The sequence below is a fragment of the Macaca fascicularis genome, chromosome 19 (assembly GCF_037993035.2).
Source record: "Macaca fascicularis isolate 582-1 chromosome 19, T2T-MFA8v1.1".
Classification (NCBI taxonomy): Eukaryota; Metazoa; Chordata; class Mammalia; order Primates; family Cercopithecidae; genus Macaca; species Macaca fascicularis.
Genome location: NC_088393.1, coordinates 64,322,444 through 64,339,378, shown reverse-complemented (window position 1 = coordinate 64,339,378; position 16,935 = coordinate 64,322,444). Strand labels below are relative to the sequence as shown.

At 42.7% G+C, this 16,935-nt stretch overlaps 2 protein-coding genes across 12 annotated transcripts in view; one reads left to right on the top strand and one right to left on the bottom strand.

The window, feature by feature from the left end:
- Positions 1 to 3,557, bottom strand: part of LOC102123122 (uncharacterized) — a 31,124-nt gene extending 27,567 nt beyond the window's left edge. For both annotated transcript variants that reach the window (XM_015441242.4, XM_065534987.2), the window contains exons 1-2: positions 3,202 to 3,557; positions 2,802 to 3,028 (exon numbers count right to left, since the gene is read on the bottom strand). The gene's annotated coding sequence lies outside the window, so the exon portion shown is untranslated. The remainder of the gene's footprint in view (positions 1 to 2,801; positions 3,029 to 3,201) is intronic.
- Positions 3,558 to 3,677: 120 nt separating this feature from the next.
- ZNF582 (zinc finger protein 582) lies at positions 3,678 to 16,471 on the top strand. Of its 10 annotated transcripts, XM_074024871.1 has the most exons (7): positions 3,678 to 4,016; positions 5,408 to 5,496; positions 6,735 to 6,861; positions 7,139 to 7,234; positions 8,529 to 8,602; positions 11,752 to 11,924; positions 14,054 to 16,471. In XM_074024871.1, the coding sequence occupies exon 7, from the start codon at positions 14,134 to 14,136 to the stop codon at positions 15,373 to 15,375; it is 1,242 nt and encodes a 413-aa protein (XP_073880972.1). In that variant the 5' UTR covers positions 3,678 to 4,016; positions 5,408 to 5,496; positions 6,735 to 6,861; positions 7,139 to 7,234; positions 8,529 to 8,602; positions 11,752 to 11,924; positions 14,054 to 14,133; the 3' UTR covers positions 15,376 to 16,471. The 10 variants fall into 10 exon arrangements, with proteins under 10 accessions (XP_073880972.1, XP_073880971.1, XP_045235564.2 ...); XM_074024870.1 differs by lacking the exon at positions 11,752 to 11,924; XM_045379629.2 differs by lacking the exons at positions 8,529 to 8,602; positions 11,752 to 11,924 and having other exon boundaries at positions 3,678 to 3,794.
- Positions 16,472 to 16,935: the final 464 nt, after the last annotated feature.

Below are 16,935 nucleotides of genomic sequence, written 5' to 3'. Positions count from 1 at the left end.
CTGCTGATTTGAAGCATGACAAGGTAATGAAGGAATGGTCACACTCCTCATCCCAGGATCCATTTAGGATTAAACAAGTTTTACTGAGGGTCTAAAGGCACTCCCCAGACCTCCATAACTTAGTAGGAGACAAGGTAAGGGTAATCACCTTTGGCACTTGGACCCAACTAGAGTAAGTAAAATTACTGAGGCTCTGGAGGAAGGTTCCCAAGACTCAGACCTTAGTTATAGATGAGAAGAAATTAATCACTTATATCTTTAGATGAATGCACACTTACATGTAGACATATAGCTTAGAAGGTGGATAAGCACTGGAAAACTGTGTAATTTTGAGTTGTCTGGCAATATTTTTCTGGCCCTCTCCCTGTACCTGGTTACAGAAATAAAACTCTCTTCTTTTACATCAACATCTTGTTACTGGGCTGCGAGAAAAAGCAGCCTGGTCCTCGGTTCAGTCCAGGAACACCACTGCATACCAGCTTGGGTGACAGAATGAGACCTTGTCTCTTAAAAAAAGTCCTCAGAGGCCGGGCCGGTGGCTCACGCCTATAATCCCAGCACTTTGGGAGGCCGAGGCGGGCGGATCACGAGGTCAGGAGATCGAGACCATCCTGGCCAAGATGGTGAAACCCCGTCTCTACTAAAAATACAAAAAGTTAGCTGGACGTGGTGGCGAACACCTGTAGTCCCAGCTACTTGGGAGGCTGAGGCAGGAGAATGGCGTGAACCCAGGAGGCAGAGCTTGCAGTGAGCCGAGATCGCGCCACTGCACTCTGGCCTGGGTGACAAAGCGTGACTCCGTCTCAAAAAAAAAAAAGGTCCTCAGAGAGAGAAGGTCACACGTATTTTATCCTTAGTTGTCACAAGATGCAATACATGTATTTTTCTCCTGGATTAGTACTGGAGAAAAGCCTTTTATCCTTTTTCTTTCTTGGCTATGGATGTCCAGTTGCTGCAGCACTGTTTGTTGAAAAGGTTATACTTCCTCCATGGAAATTTATTATTATTATAGTGCACAGATTTTAGGTCAGAAAAATTGGGGGAGGTGCCCAAGGTCATTCAGAGAGTAAGTAGCTAAGATTGGGTTAGAGCCCACTTTGTTGTTGTGTGATTCCTTGCTTGGATTACTATGCACAACAGAATATGGCCCACCTCCCCACAGTTGATCTCATTCGAGTGATAATGGGTGATCCTGAAATAGAAGGAATCTGGCAGAAGGATGGATATGGCTGGGTGTGGCGGGGTGATGGTTAACAGGAGAGGGAGCTGCTGGAACTCTGCATGTGCTTTGGCACAGGAATGTGTACTGGGAAGTGGCTGACTAAAGACCTATGGATTCCATGGAATGGAGAGGCCAGCTCAGAGCATTCTCATACTCTTAAAAGGAAGAAACTGGAAGCCACCTTCTAAGTGGACCCTGAATGATCCCTGCCACCTAGTATGTATACTCTTGTGTAGCCTCCACCTACTTAGACTCACAGCTGATTTTGTGACCAAGAGTATAATGGTGTATGACTTCAGAGGCTTGGTTCAGAGTCAGAACTGGCCATTTCATCATCTTCTAAATTTCTCTCTGGCAGATTAATAAACGTGAGAAAGTAAAAATGGTATAGAAGAAAGCCTGAGAGATGGCTGGCTTTGTACCTGTTTGGTCCTTTTCCTTCCTTTCCTCCATAAGCAAATACTGACGCATGTACATATAGACACACACAGTGGGATGTTAAAGGGAAACTAGAGCCACTCGCCCCTTCCCAAGATCAGAGAACCTAGGAAAGATGACTTTTTGCATCTACCCTCTGCTCTTGAACTCACAACACTGTCCTGAACCACAAATAAGGTCAAGTAGGATAAATCTACAACTGTCTCCTCGACTCTGCTCACAAGTGTGAAATTCAACCATCTTTGCTGAAGTTGTCTCTTAACCAACCTCTGAGCTTTACTTCTATTATTACATCATTTTATTTGACCCTCAGGACAAAACTGCAAGCCCAGCATTACATTCTTCCCTTTATGGACAAAACAAAACAAAACAAAACTGAGATAGGCATGAAGAAACTAATAAATGGCTGAAATGGCATTTGAATCCACACCTGTCTAACTCTAAAAGTGTGCTTTCTACCACATCACTGTGCCTGCAAGGAAAATACAGCCTCTACCCTCTCTTGAAGAATGTGTAAAGAGGCAATATGGTGTGTTTTGGAAAAAGCATCTTTGCAGACAGAAAGCATTAGCTTCAGCCACATCATCATCCTTATCCAGCAGCAGTAACATTATTTTACACATATTGGCTCAGTTACTCCTCCCAAACAACTCGATGTGTTAGATGCTATAATCATCCTCACTATCAAATGTGGAGACCGAGGCACATCTCTAAGACTAGAGTTCGGCCGGGCGCGGTGGCTCAAGCCTGTAATCCCAGCACTTTGGGAGGCCCAGACGGGCGGATCACGAGGTCAGGAGATCGAGACCATCCTGGCTAACACGGTGAAACCCCGTCTCTACTAAAAAATACAAAAAAAAAAAAAAAAACAACCTAGCCGGGCGAGGTGGCGGGCGCCTGTAGTCCCAGCTACTCGGGAGGCTGAGGCAGGAGAATGGCGTAAACCCGGGAGGCGGAGCTTGCAGTGAGCTGAGATCAGGCCACTGCACTCCAGCCTGGGTGACAGAGCAAGACTCCGTCTCAAAAAAAAAAAAAAAAAAAAAAAAAGACTAGAGTTCAGGCATTCTGGCTCCAGTCTTAGAGATGGTAGAGATGATTAAGGGCTCACACTCTTACCCACTTATTACACCATAGAGCTCACCAGGTCTGAGGGAAACAGGATCAAATCAAAAGACAGTAACTCAGGACTCCGGGCCTGACTCAAGGACGAACTGTTCCATCTCGGACAGGGAGGGCTTCCTCATTCTGAGACCCAGAATAACAGGTCCTGACCGGCATCTGGCACTCGGACTCCCCATCATATTGGACCACACTGGCTCGGGATGTGTAAAGTCCTGGGCTTCTCACACGTGATGGCACCAAAGCCGCCTAAAAACGAGAAAGAATTAACACCTACCTGCGGCGGTCTGGTATTTGACCAAGAGATGCCGCCCCATAAAACTTTACATCTTTATAACGTTTTTATTTTGCGTTCTCCTTCATAACCCACATTTAATTCGCCATATATGTAACGTTTAAAAATAGTTACCAGATAAACTTACCCTTCCAAACTTTTAAGGCTCCTTCCAAACCTTCTGGTAAAACTGCTGTTCCACGGAAATGGGAACTTAACGGATGAGGGAATCTTCCACAGCGGCACACAATTGTGTATCCACCGCTAAACGGTACCAGTCACACAGTCAGCGACCCACGCGGAGTCGAAGTGACCACCACACACCGTCACAACAATCACGCACACACAGTGACAGCCCCTTGCCCACTCGGTCACTCGCGCACAATCTCTCGCTAGAGAATCACACGCAGATAGCACAGCACCAAGAACCCCCAGGAAGGGACCCAGGGACTCGAACACACAACTCTCTCCCGCGCGCAGGGGAAGCACGCCTGCGCCCGGCTCACCTCGAAACATCGCGAGATCCGGCTTCAAGGCCGGGCTGCGGCCTTCACGCCTAGAGACTATGTTTCCCAGAAGTCACTGCGGCGCCGGCCCTATCATGGCGCAGCATCGGTGTGCTTTGTGCGTCTGCGCCATCTTCCGGCTGCGCAGGGCGAATCCGCCGGTACCGTGGTGGAAGCGCGCCCTGGGCTGCTGGGGGCGCGGCCGCGGTAGCACTTGGACCCGAGGAGGCGGCAGGTGAGGGGCTCCGGAGGTTTCCAGGTGCTCTGGGGTCCAACAGGAGCTGGGGCCGCGGCCAGGCGGGTCTCAGGCCTGAGAAGAACCGAGACTTCTCGCCCCATCGTCGCTCTGTGGCTTTACCGGCGTGAGACTACATTTCCCGCCGGCCCTCGCGGCGCGCGCCGGCTGGCGCCCCCTTTCTGCGTCCAGCCTCATAGGCCAGGTGTATGGACCCCTTAGGTGGGTGCGCAGGGGTCTCCGACCCCCTGAAATTGCAGATGTTTTGCATTCACTGTTATGCGTGCTTTTTTTTTTTTTTTTTTTTAAATCTGAGAGGAAATCTTGTTTCATGAGGTTCTCAGAGAGTTGCAAGACCCCAGAAGACTTAGAACCGCTAGTTTAGAAAAACTTATACTTGGGAACATTTTATATGACCTTGTTCAAATTCTGTGTCCAGCAATGGAGAAACACTTGAGTGAATCACAGGCCATCCTGTGTAAATAGGATATGGTGCAGTTAATACAAATAATGCTTATAAAAGTGGTCATAATAAAGAAAAGCTGCCTATTACATCATATTAAGCAACATTCATAATTATTTCACTTACAAGTTACTTAGAACCAAATGTTTGTAATGCAATAGGCACTTTATATACTTACTCCTTTACGAAATACTTCTTGTTTAACAATGAGCTCAAGAACTGGTTAAATGACAACACTGCAAATACTTGGGTGTTTTTCCTTCCAGTTTTTTTGTTTTGTTTTGTTTTTAGCCTGTGTGTTAGTGAGTTTGACTTCTTCTTGCTGAATGTTCTCAGAGGATCCAGTAGTTAATATCTTTGCTTGTCAGTTTTTGATAGTCATTTTAGATAGTCACTTGGCATCGCATTTATGGCTGTGCCAAAAATGATTCAACCACTTGCCTACTTGTGGACTTGCCTACTTATGTACTAATTTTCAGTTCTATTATTTAGCAAATATTATTGGGCCTGCAGCTTTGTGCACTGCTGTGTCTCTATGGAAGGACACATTTATGTGCTGATAATGGAGCACTGGGCGTACTGCGTGTGATTTGTCTCTGACTGTTCCTTGCAAGTCTGTCCCATTTGTTGATGCAAGGCATGCTCCATGAAGTGGCAGTTTGGGCTGTAAAGGTTTTTGTAAATTCGGCAGTTGGGAAAAGAGCCAGGTAGACTTTCGAAGGTGTTACATTTGCTGCAGGAAAGAGTTAAATGGCCTAGTCCTGGAAAGGCTTTATTCTAGGCTGGGGCTATGCAAATTATGCAGACCTTCTATGCTTCCTGGCTTGAGGGAAGCCTTCCTTGTCCTTGAGGTAATATGTGGGTCTCAGTCACTAGAACAGCCCACAGCATCCCCGTCTCAGTCTTGCATCTGCAACAAAACAGAACCACTGGATGTTTAGGGCAAATGGGAGGGAACGGACCACTGGTTTCCCTTTGCCTTGCAGCAGCTAAAGCTGGTTTCCTGGGGTTGGGTGAGGATCCCTTTGTCCCCTCCCCCCCCCCATTTTCTTGGTGGGCAGAGGGGCAAGCAGGTGGGAACTTGTAACTTTGGCATTCTAGGAGCTGTGAGGCAAGCCTAGCCTCTCATATTTGCTCTTTCCTCCCCCAGCTCTGCCATCGCAGGACTCTGCCCTTCCCCAAGAGAGGAACCAGGAGGAGGACCTATCAGCCCTTGAAATTCTAAAAGTCATGTCCCTTGTGAGTTTTAACATCCCACAAATATTTGCTTTCCTTATCTTGAAACTTTCCACCTGGGTTCCATCCAGGAATTTGGTTCTCAGACTTTCCCATTTTAGGGAATAAAAGTACTAGACAGGAGTCCCCTCTCCCATTGTCCTCTCCTCTGACAAATGCCCACAGATTTATTCTCTATAGCATTCTGCATCTCCTGATGGTTTTCGTCTGCTAGGAGGAGAAACTCATTTCCCTGTATGAAAGAGAGCATCCTTTGTAAGAACTGAAGTGTGAAGAGATGGAAATGAATGGTTAGGAACAATCGCATATAGAAAAGCAGGGGAGGTGGTGTTGGTTGGTTTCAATTTCAGCACGTGGTACAGTGTCCTGCTTTGGGGGTGATTAATGATTGGATATGTAATTGAGGTTTGGCTGGGAATCCATCAAGATTCGATGCCAGAATTAAAGTCTAGTTTGACGTTGAACAGAGCATTTGAATCTGGGACATCCTCCATTAGTTTCTTTAGCTTAAGAGCAAGAAAAGTACAGAGCTGAAGATGGTGAGTGATACAGAAAGTGAGATGATCAGTCAGCTAGGTGAGTGAGTGGTCAGGGCTTGGAAAAACCTTAGAGATCTGATCCAACCTCGGGATCCAAAATAAGAGGATGTTTGGGTCATTCATTTCACTTGATAGAAAACTGTACACTCAATAAAAGTGATCTCCATGGTTTTTCCCATGAAGAAAAATGCTTGTGTTATGTTCCAACATAATGATGAACTTTCATCTCCAAGAAATTCTTGACTTATATGAAAATCCTGTATCTAAGATAGACAACATGTTTCCATAATTAAAAAATAAAAAAATATTTGGGGAAAATCCATCAGAAATATTTTTATTGTTATTGTTATTCCAAAAGATAGAAATGATAGGTCTCACTTTGAGAATTTATTGTATGCCAAGTACAGAGTGGGCAGTGTGCTTTATTACACTGTTTCTTACAATAAGGAAAACTCCATTTAGCTTGATTTTAATTTTCATCCCAGACCTGTACACAGAGCTTTGATTTGCAGTTAAAAGGAGTGTTTGAGAACATCTGAACATTGTTTTACTCATACCCATTTCTTCTGTCACTTTTCACATTCAGTCCCACCTTTCTTGTTCAACAAAACAACCCCCCTCCTGCAAAGACCTGCCCCACCTCCTTTCATCCCACTGTGAACCATTGGAATACATATATATCATACATGCCTGCCATTCCAGGGGTCAGAATTGTTCAGGGATGTGGCCATAGTCTTCTCCCAAGAAGAATGGCAGTGTCTGGCACCTGCTCAGAGGGATTTGTACAGAGACGTGATGTTGGAGACCTACAACAACCTGGTCTCACTGGGTAAGGTGATCTCATCTGTTTAGTTTGGAGGTTATCCTTGGGCATGTTCCTTCCTGGTCAGTTTTTGGGTGCTTTTCAGTCTTATGACTGGTCATTTTTGAGGGGTTAAAGGGCAGCGCTGTCAGCTGAAGCTGCATCTTCCCCTGCCCTCAGGCAGTTGTCCCATCTTCCTCTGGCACTTCCTGCAACTGCCTCTCCTGCTTGATGACCAGGTCCTGGATCTGAATTCTGGGGCCCTCACACCATAACCAGGTGGCATGTTTCTTCTCATCTCCAGGTCTTGCCATTTCCAAACCTGATGTGATCTCCTTCCTAGAGCAAGGCAAAGAGCCCTGGATGGTGGAGAGGGTGGTGTCTGGAGGCCTGTGCCCAGGTGAGTGAGGTATCAATGGGAAGGGAGTAGCCACTGCAGGTATCAGGTCAGCTGGAAGTAGCCCTTTGTCTTAGAAAATCTTCCCTGCAGATTGCTACATTCAAAGCTTATGTCTTAAGTGTTGTCATCCTCTCCTCCCAACCTCCATTCTCTGAAAGGCCCCAGTGTGTGTTGTCCCACTCCATGCGTTCATGTGTTCTCATCATTTAGCTGCCACTTAGAAGTGAAAACATGCAGTTTTTGGTTTTCTGCTCCTGTGTTAGTTTGCTTAGGATAATGGCTTCCAGCTCCATCCATGTCCCTGCATAGGACATGATCTTGTCCTTTGACCATTTTTCTAAAGGAATGTGTATCGGTTTGTTTGAATTTTGGAGAGTCAGTTAACAAGTACTTATAAGCTTTTCTTATGCACCATGGAATATGCCACAGTATACATTGATGAGGCAGGCAGACATTATCCTTGCTTTCAAGGAACTTACACTGCAGTGGGAAAATAGACATGAAATCATACAGACACATGGACATGAGCTAATATATGAAAGAAAAAGAACAGGTTGAGTCAGGGTGCATGGTAGGGCCAATGGCCTCTTCAAGGATGAGGCGTTTCAGTTGAGACATGGAAGGTGTGATGTAACTGGGGAATACCAGTTGCAGCCAGTGAGTGTGAAGGACCTGAGCAGGGAGCCCTTGGTACCTCTGAGATAATGGACGGCCTCTGTGGCTGAGTTCAGTGAACAAAGGAAGGAACACAAAGAAATACCCTAGGGGCCAGGCATGGTGGCTCATGCTTATAATCCTAGCACTTTGGGAGGCTGAGGTGGGCAAATCACTTGACTAGCCTGGCCAACGTGGTGAAACCTCGTCCCTACTAAAATCACAAAAATTAGCCAGGTGTGGTGGCACATGCCTGTAATCCCAGCTACTTGGGAGGCTGAAGCATTGCTTGAACACGGGGAGTGGAGATTGCAGTGAGCCAAGATCGAATCACTGCACTCCAGCTGAGGCAACAGAGAGAGACTCTGTCTCCAAAAGAAAAAAAAAAAAAGATAAGCTAGGAAAGGCAACCACATTAAGAAGTTTGGGCTCTGCACTGTGGGCAGAGGGAAAGCAGTGTAGAAATAGAGCCAAGCCATGATTTTGTGGTCCACCTTGAGAGGATATTAAGTACTGCGTGTCTCACATATTAGTCACCTGCTAGTTTCAGAAGTCATTGATAGTTTTCCCTTGGATCAGATATGATTAATAGTTACAAAAGAGTGATTTTTAAAAAACTTTATTCTTCTTTATTTATTAGATCACATGCTCCTGTAAAGAAGAGCTTTCTCCCTTTCACGATTTGTTTCTTCATTTATATCATATGGATTAATAGTAGGTGGCATATTTTTTCTCATCTCCAGGTCAGAATAAAATAAATCTTATTTTATCCTGTAACAGATGGTTACCCATTATCATTATTTATCACAACATTCATGTTTTTCCAAATTTGGCCAATGACACCCTTTCAGACTGGCTCTTGGGCTCTTTGGACATAATCCCCTACACCTTTTTTTTTATAAGCACGGGTTTAACTTTTTTTTTTTTTTTTTTGAGACAGAGTTTCGCTCTTTTTGCCCAGGCTGGAGTGCAATGGCGCATCTCGGCTCACCGCAACCTCCGCCTCCAGGGTTCAAGCGATTCTCCTGCCTCAGCCTCCCGAGTAGCTGGGATTACAGGCGTGTGTCACCACCCCGGCTAATTTTGTATTTTTAGTAGAGACGGGGTTTCTCCATGTGGGTCAGGCTGGTCTTGAACTCCCGACCTCAGGTGATCCACCTGCCTCGGCCTCCCAAAGTGCTGGGATTACAAGCGTGAGCCACCGCGCCCGGCTAACTTTTTTAGTTTCAACAGTTCAGTAAAAGCTGGTCAACATCAGTACAGAACAAGTCCCACACAGTTGACAGCCATGTACGTAAATGCAAGAATACCAAACCTCACGCGAACGAAAAAGTATCAGCTCTGACAATGTTGACTATTTAGCTGTGACTCATAGGTCATAAATCTTCGCCTGAGCAAGGTCCACATTCAAATGTTTTTTACAACTAAGACTAAAACAAGAATTTTATGTTTCTAAAAGGAGAAGCATAAAAGTCAGTGTGTCGAAGAACATAAGGATGTGATAGAAAAGAGATTTGAGCCGGGCGCAGTGGCTCACGCCTGTAATCCCAGCACTTTGGGAGGCTGAGGTGGGCGGATCACCAGGTCAGGAGATCGAGACCATCCTGGCTAACACAGTGAAACCCCGTCTCTACTAAACATAAAAAAAATAGCCGGGCGTGCTGGTGGGCGCCTGTAGTCCCAGCTACGTGGGAGCCTGAGGCAGGAGAATGGTGTGAACCCGGGAGACGCAGCTTGCAGTGAGCTGAGATTGCACCACTGCACTCCAGCCTGGGAGACAGCGAGACTCCATCTTGGGGGAAAAAAAAAAAAAAAGGAGATTTAAGTGGGCACAAAGTTAGTGCCGCGTGTTAATACTTTTACATATAAGGATGTGATAGAAAAGAGATTTGAGTGGGCACAAAGTTACTACATCACGTTAATACTTTGACATATTAAAATCCTCTGCAGCCAGGCGCAGTGACTCACGCCTGTAGTCGCAGCTACTCAGAAGGCTGAGAGAGGAGGATGACCTGAGCCTAGGAGTTTGAGGTTGTAGTATTACTGTGATTGTGCTTCTGCACTCCAGCCTGGGCAACAGAATGAGGCCCCATCTCTCAAAAAAAAAAAAAAAAAAAAATTTTGGAGGCAAACTTCATATAGAACGTTTGTATATAGGTTTTTTTAAAAGTCATCAGTGTCATCATTAAACTAAAATGCAGATTGTGCTTTTGTCTCCAAACTGATTATAATATTTTTGAGTCGAGTCAAAACATCTCAGAAACATCCAGTTACTGTTGATGACAATGAATGTGACATGCTGACAGAATTTAAGAGGGTACCATTTTTCACTGGTGAGAGCCGAAAAAGCTTGGTAATTTTCAGTAATGTTGGGGTCACTATAGTGAATAGATCTGCAAAACGACATATCTTAAACCCAGACAAATGTTATGAATACTGGTTCTGTTTAATAAATGACCGATGTTTGTATAAAAATACTTAACATAGAATTCTCTCCTGCTCTTTCACCCTCAATAAATGCTATAAAGTGCATTCACAAAGAGCCGTATTAAGATAAAGCTGCTGCACGAAAGATCCCACTCATATGTACTGAAATGAGTAGGATCACACTGGAGTTTAATTGTGCACATTTTATATACCAGTATAGCAGCATCCTTAGCCAGAAGTCTCAACAGAATTATCATGAATGTGTTTAAGGGTTATGTACATATATCCATTTAAAGTATTAAAAGGTACATTTGAACTGAATGGCAACATTTAAAAATGATATCCTTGTTAGCACATCAACTTGAGTCTTTCTATGATGTATGATTCAGCAAATTAGGACAGAATCAAAGTCTCATCAAAAAGTCCTTTGAGGCTGGGCATGGTGGCTCACGCCTGTAATCCCAGCACTTTGGGAGACCAAGGCAGGCGGATTGCTTGAGCCCAAGAGTTTGAGACCATCCTGGGCAATATGGCGAAACCTCATCTTTACAAAAAGATACAAAAATTAGCTGAGCACGGTGGTGCCCACCTGTAGTCTCAGCTACTTGGGGGCCTGAGGCAGGAGGATCGCTTGAGCCCCAGGAGGTCGAGGCTGCAGTGAGCCGAGATCATGCCACTGCACTCCAGCTTGGGTGACAAAGTGAGAATCTGTCAAAAAAAAAAAAAAAGAAAAATGTACCTTGTTCATTTACAAAAGTGTAAATCAAAAATTACCTGCTGAATTAAACAGCAGATAGCCCCTTTTCTATAACTGTATACTGTTGTTGATATTAATATAATGTGGTTCAAATGCTTACTGTGGAAACAAGCAGAGAAAAATTCAGAAGTGGTAAATGTTCCCCCTTTGAGCAAACAATATCTAGGTATGATAAACAGGCAGGTTCATAATAAATCACTGAAAGAACAGTTGAATTCTAGCTGTCTTCATGTACCACAAAGTTACGGAAGATATGAGGGATGTGTTCATATCACTGGAGTGACCAAAAATCAACATTTTACTGCTGTCCCAAACTATTAGTAGTTTGTCCCTAATTATTAGCATTTGAGTTTGGTGTATTTATTTAAATGTCCAAATTATGCTAAACATCAAGCACCTGTTAGAAGTGGAAAATAAAATATTTTAATGCTAAGACTATACATAAGATTTTTAGATGTTGTTTCATTGGTTGCACGAAACAGTGACTTCTGCCCAAATAACTTTAAAATACTGTGCCAGATTTTGTAAAGAAATGTGAAAACATAGAAAACATCATTATTGTTGCTATTTTGCAAACTTACAAGTTAAATAGAAGCAAGAAGTTTGAAATTTATGACTGATAATACTCTCTTTGGATAGTTATACAATAGTATTTAATCAGGAATGGCTTTATTTACAGGAGTAGAAATGTGTTCGTGGAATAAATAACACTATACCCTGCTGTAAATCAACAGAGCTCAACTGTGCAAGGTGGATGTGGTAGAGAAAATGGCATTTTGGAGAAAAGAGTGCTTTAAAAAGACACTTCCTTGGAAGCAGCCAAGATTTTTTTCACATTGCCAGAAAGACCAAGTAATACGTGTTCACTTTAATTCCTACAACCAAAAGCCCAGTTAGGCAGTTAGCTTGTCTCAAATGTGTGTTATTCTGTACACCAGGTTGGCTTTAATATTCCATGGTCCACTGCAGTTTCTTGGTTTTCCTTTTTTTGTAAGATGGCTGCCACATATCCCAACCATTGAGTAGATCCACGCCCTCAGAGGTAGATAGGTGGCTGTGTTTGGAAACTGTCTCACTAGTTGAGTTGTTAGACCACAGTAGAGACCCGTAACCTGACTCTTGAACAGCCAAACACAATGTCTGAAAAAAATACCTTTGTGTACTGTTTACATAGTCTTGTTCTTACAATGCCATGTGTATACACTATAGTTGTGGCACAAGTCTTTGAGGTGACAGCAGCCAGCATTATTCCCACAAAACCCGATGTTTCTTTTACAGTCTTTATCGTCTTCCATTGTAGAAGCAATCTTATATTCCAGTAATTTTAGCTTAATATTTTCACAAATAACAAAATGAATAATAGTATCTGGTCTGCCACCATATGAAACCTGTATGTGCCTATAAAGTCCTCCAAGGCTGTCTGTTCCATACATGCCATGAATACATTCAAAAGCATCCATTCATTTTCTCTCATGGCTCCTTGTGTCAAGCTCTATCTGAATCTCTTTAAGTCAACTGCTATAAGGGGGTTGATTGCTATAAGTACAGTAAAACCTGCCACTGTAGCTGAAATCATGGACCAGATAGAATCACAGTCCCTTATACCATTCAACTTTTTCATGCAGTTTGAATAATTAGCAAAGTATGTTGCTCTAGAAGGACCCACCCTCAATCAACTGGCCTAATCCTCTAAACAAGGAACAAAGCCTTTCTTTTTCCAAGGTCACCTTTAAGAAATAGGTTCAGGTAAATGAATGACATTTAAGAAATTTAAGAAATGTCATTCAGTTGACAATGGGCTTCAGCCCTGGTGTTCAACTATACTTCAGATATAAAAAACACCATGGTGTTCAGCTAAACTTCAGATATAAGAAGCTTCACAGGGGAAGACAGCAGCCATGTCATTCTAACTTCTAGCAGACACATGAGCATAGCTGCCACTGTACCAGCATGTTCCTCTGGCTCATTCTCCTGCATGTCTTCCAGGCGCTGAGGCAGGTTGCAGATCCAACCACACACTTCCTCCATCACTTTTATTTTTATTTTTTTAAACTGCGGTAAAATACAAGATTTACCATGCCCACCATTTTCAAGTATACAGTTCAGTATTATTAAGTACATTCACACTGTTGTGCAACCATCATCACTGTCCATCTCCAGAACTCTTCATCTTGAAATCCCCATCATCTTTTAAAAATTCACTTTTGGCGGCATAATTTACAGTCAATAAAATGCATTTTTAAAATGTAGTATTAATGAGTGTTGACAAATTTATACACCCACATAACCATCATCTCAATCAAGATAGCGAACATTTCCATCAACCCAAAAAGTTCCCTTGTGCGCCTTCCTGCAAAGTCCCTCAAACCAATGATTTGCTTTGGTTTCTGTCACTCTATGTTTGTCTTTTCTGGAGTCTCACAGAAACATTTATTGTCTTAAAAAATATGGTTCAACAGTGATTCTGACCCACACCTTTATTTTTTTTTTAAAAAAAGAGTCCCCCTCTGTCACCCGGGTTGGAGTGCATTGGCATGATCATCGCTCACTGCAACCTTGAGCTCCTGGGTTTAAGCAGTCTTCTTTTCTCAGCAGGGACTACAGGCATATGCCACTGCAGCTGGCTAATTTTTAAAGATTATTTTGTAGACGTGGGGTCTTGCTATGTTGCCCAAGCTGGTCTCAAACTCCTGGCCTCAAGTGATTCTCCCTTCTTGGCTTCCCAAAGCACTGGGATTACAGGCATAAGCCACCATGCCCAGCCCCACACTAACATTTTAGAATCACTTTTATAACCTCTCTTATTACCTCCCTCATCTCATTTATGTTATTTTCCTTTCACTGTTCTACTTGTCCATTTTCTAATTGCTTAGCTACATTCAAGAGTTAATAAGCATTGAGTCTAAACCTTCCAATTCTTACTTTAGTTCCTTTATTTGGAAAAACAAACAAACAAACATACTTTTTTCATTCTTTTTCAGTATTGGAGTCCAGATATGATACCAAGGAATTATCTCCAAAGCAGCATGTTTATGAAGTCGAATCACCCCAATGGGAGATAATGGAAAGTCTTACAAGTTATGGTCTGGAGTGTTCAAGCTTCCAAGATGATTGGGAATGCAGAAGCCAGTTTGACAGACAACAGGGAAATCCAGACAGACATTTCCATCAAATGATCATCAGACATGAAGAAATGCCCACTTTCGACCAGCATTCATCCCTTAGTTTTTATCAGAAAATTCATACTAGAGAAAAAGCTTTTGGGTATAATAAATGTAGAAAAGACTTCTGGCAAGAGGAACTTCTTATTAATCATCAAGGAATTCATCCTAATGAGAAGCCCTATAAATGTAAGGAATGTGGGAAGGCCTTTAAATATGGTTCACGACTAATTCAACATGAGAATATTCATTCTGGTAAGAAACCCTATGAATGTAAGGAATGTGGAAAGGCCTTCAATTCTGGTTCAAATTTTATACAACATCAGAGAGTTCATACTGGTGAGAAACCGTACGAATGTAAAGACTGTGAGAAGGCCTTTAGTCGAAGCTCACAGCTGATTGAACATCAGCGAACCCACACAGGTGAGAAACCCTATCAGTGTAAGGAATGTGGCAAGGCCTTCAATCGGATCTCACATCTTAAAGTACATTATAGAATCCATACTGGTGAAAAACCCTATGCATGCAAGGAATGTGGGAAAACCTTTAGTCATCGTTCTCAGTTGATTCAACATCAGACTATTCATACTGGCAAGAAACTCTATGAATGTAAGGAATGTGGGAAGGCTTTTAATCAAGGCTCAACTCTTATACGACATCAGAGAATTCATACCGGTGAGAAACCCTATGAATGTAAAATATGTGGAAAGGCCTTTAGAGTGAGCTCACAACTCAGGCAACATCAGAGAATTCACACTGGAGAGAAACCCTACCAATGTAAGGTATGTGGTAGGGCCTTCCAACGGGTCTCACATCTTACTGTACATTACAGAATTCATACAGGTGAAAAGCCATATGAATGTAAGGAATGTGGGAAGGCTTTTAGTCATTGCTCACAATTGATTCATCATCAGGTTATTCACACTGAGAAAAAGCCTTATGAATATAAGGAATGTGAGAGGACCTTGAGTCATGATTCAACTACCGTTCAACCTCAGAGAATGCATAATAGAGAAACACATGTGAATATAATAAATGTAGAAAAGCCTTCCATCAGCACTTACCCCTTACTAATCATCAGAGAATTTATGTTGGCAAGCAACCATATGAGTGGAAGTAATGGGGAAAGCCCATTAGCTTAGGCTAATCATGACTTAACTCCTTCCTCTTCGAGAAAGACTTGAAGAATGTAATGCCAGTGACAATGCCTTCATTCAGAGGTCATCCTTTATCCTAAGTCTGAAAATTCTTATCAAAGAAAATTTTATGGATGTAAATTGTTCAGACCATGATTGTCAAAGAAGCAGGGAAAGGTTGGAAGAAATTTTATTTCTAACACATTCCAGAATCACATTTTCTAACCACAGTGTAGTGATTTTATCAAGAACAAAAAGTTTTAGTTTTCTTACAAGTTAAAAAAACAGCCAAATTATCATTTGCTTAACAAAGAAATCATGCAATTACCATAAATGGTAATGAAAATAATGAGAGTTTAACATGCCAAGAGATGTGAAATGTGGCCAAAGAGATGTGAGGGGAAGGGGAAATCCGAAGCTACACTGGAGGAGTTTTTACAGCCTTTGAATGCATGCATATACATGAAAATCTGAAAGATAAACTCATATGCACTAAACATACTATTCAAGACTACGAAATACCCAGGCAGTGAAAGAAGAAAGTAACAGAAAATGATAAAGCTACCATCTTACAGTAATCTTGGTTTTTGTTTCTTTCTGATCCAGAAATAATCTAAATTTAGGAGAATATATCTTAATTTCCACATTGGTATATTGTTTTATGTGACTGGCACAACCATTGATTGCCATCCCAGCAGCCATACCCATTTCCCCTTGTTATTGGCAGCATCTGTGTCTTGCCTTAGACTCTGAGGATATCGGATGGTAATTTTCCAGTCTCCTGTGCAGCACAGGATGGCCAGTATCTCCCAGTGTTGCTCAGTGGGATCTGCCAGGGCTTCTGGGAAAGGTTTTCCTCATTTGGAAGAGACAGGTTTATTATGAAGACTTCCTCCTCTCTCGCTTCCTGCTTTTAAACATTTTTCTATGAGAACATGATGCCTGGAGCTGCTATAGCTATCTTGCAACCAAGAAGAGAAGAAAGTGGACCTCAGAGAAGCCGACCCAGAGCCTAAGAAGACTCAGCTACTAGGCCAATTCTGGAACTGCCTTTTTGATGCCTTGTTATGTAAGAAAAATAAACCTTGATTGCTCACTTTTAGTTGAGTATTTTGTAAATTTGTAGCCAAAAGCATCCTAAGTGATATAATATCAAATTTAATTTTATTATGGTTGGTAAATGTGGCCTGAAGTTATCTACTTTTTTGAATTTTACTTTTTTTTGGATATAGAGTCTCACTCTGTCACCAGGCTGCAGTACAGTGGCACAACCTCTCCCTCCTGGGTTCAAGTGATTCTCCTGCCCCAATCTCCCCAGTAGCTGGGACTACAGGTGCGTGCTACCACACCCAGCTAATTTTTGTATTTTTAGTAGAGATGAGGTTTCACCATGTTGGCCAGGATGGGCTGGATCTCCTGACCTTGTGATCCACCCACCTCAGCCTCCCAGAACTCCCTGTAAGTGCTGGGATTACAGGCATGAGCCAGTGTGCCGCCCAATTTGACCTTTATTTATTTTTTTGTGGTTAAGTACAAGATTGATTTCTATATATGTTCCATGAACAT

Excerpts from the sequence above, each read along its gene's own strand:
- ZNF582 (XM_005590450.4), top strand. Across the intron at positions 5,497-6,734 it reads TTCTAAAAGTCATGTCCCTT|GGGTCAGAATTGTTCAGGGA; the intron begins GTGAGTTTTAAC and ends CTGCCATTCCAG. Across the intron at positions 6,862-7,138 it reads CAACAACCTGGTCTCACTGG|GTCTTGCCATTTCCAAACCT; the intron begins GTAAGGTGATCT and ends TCTCATCTCCAG.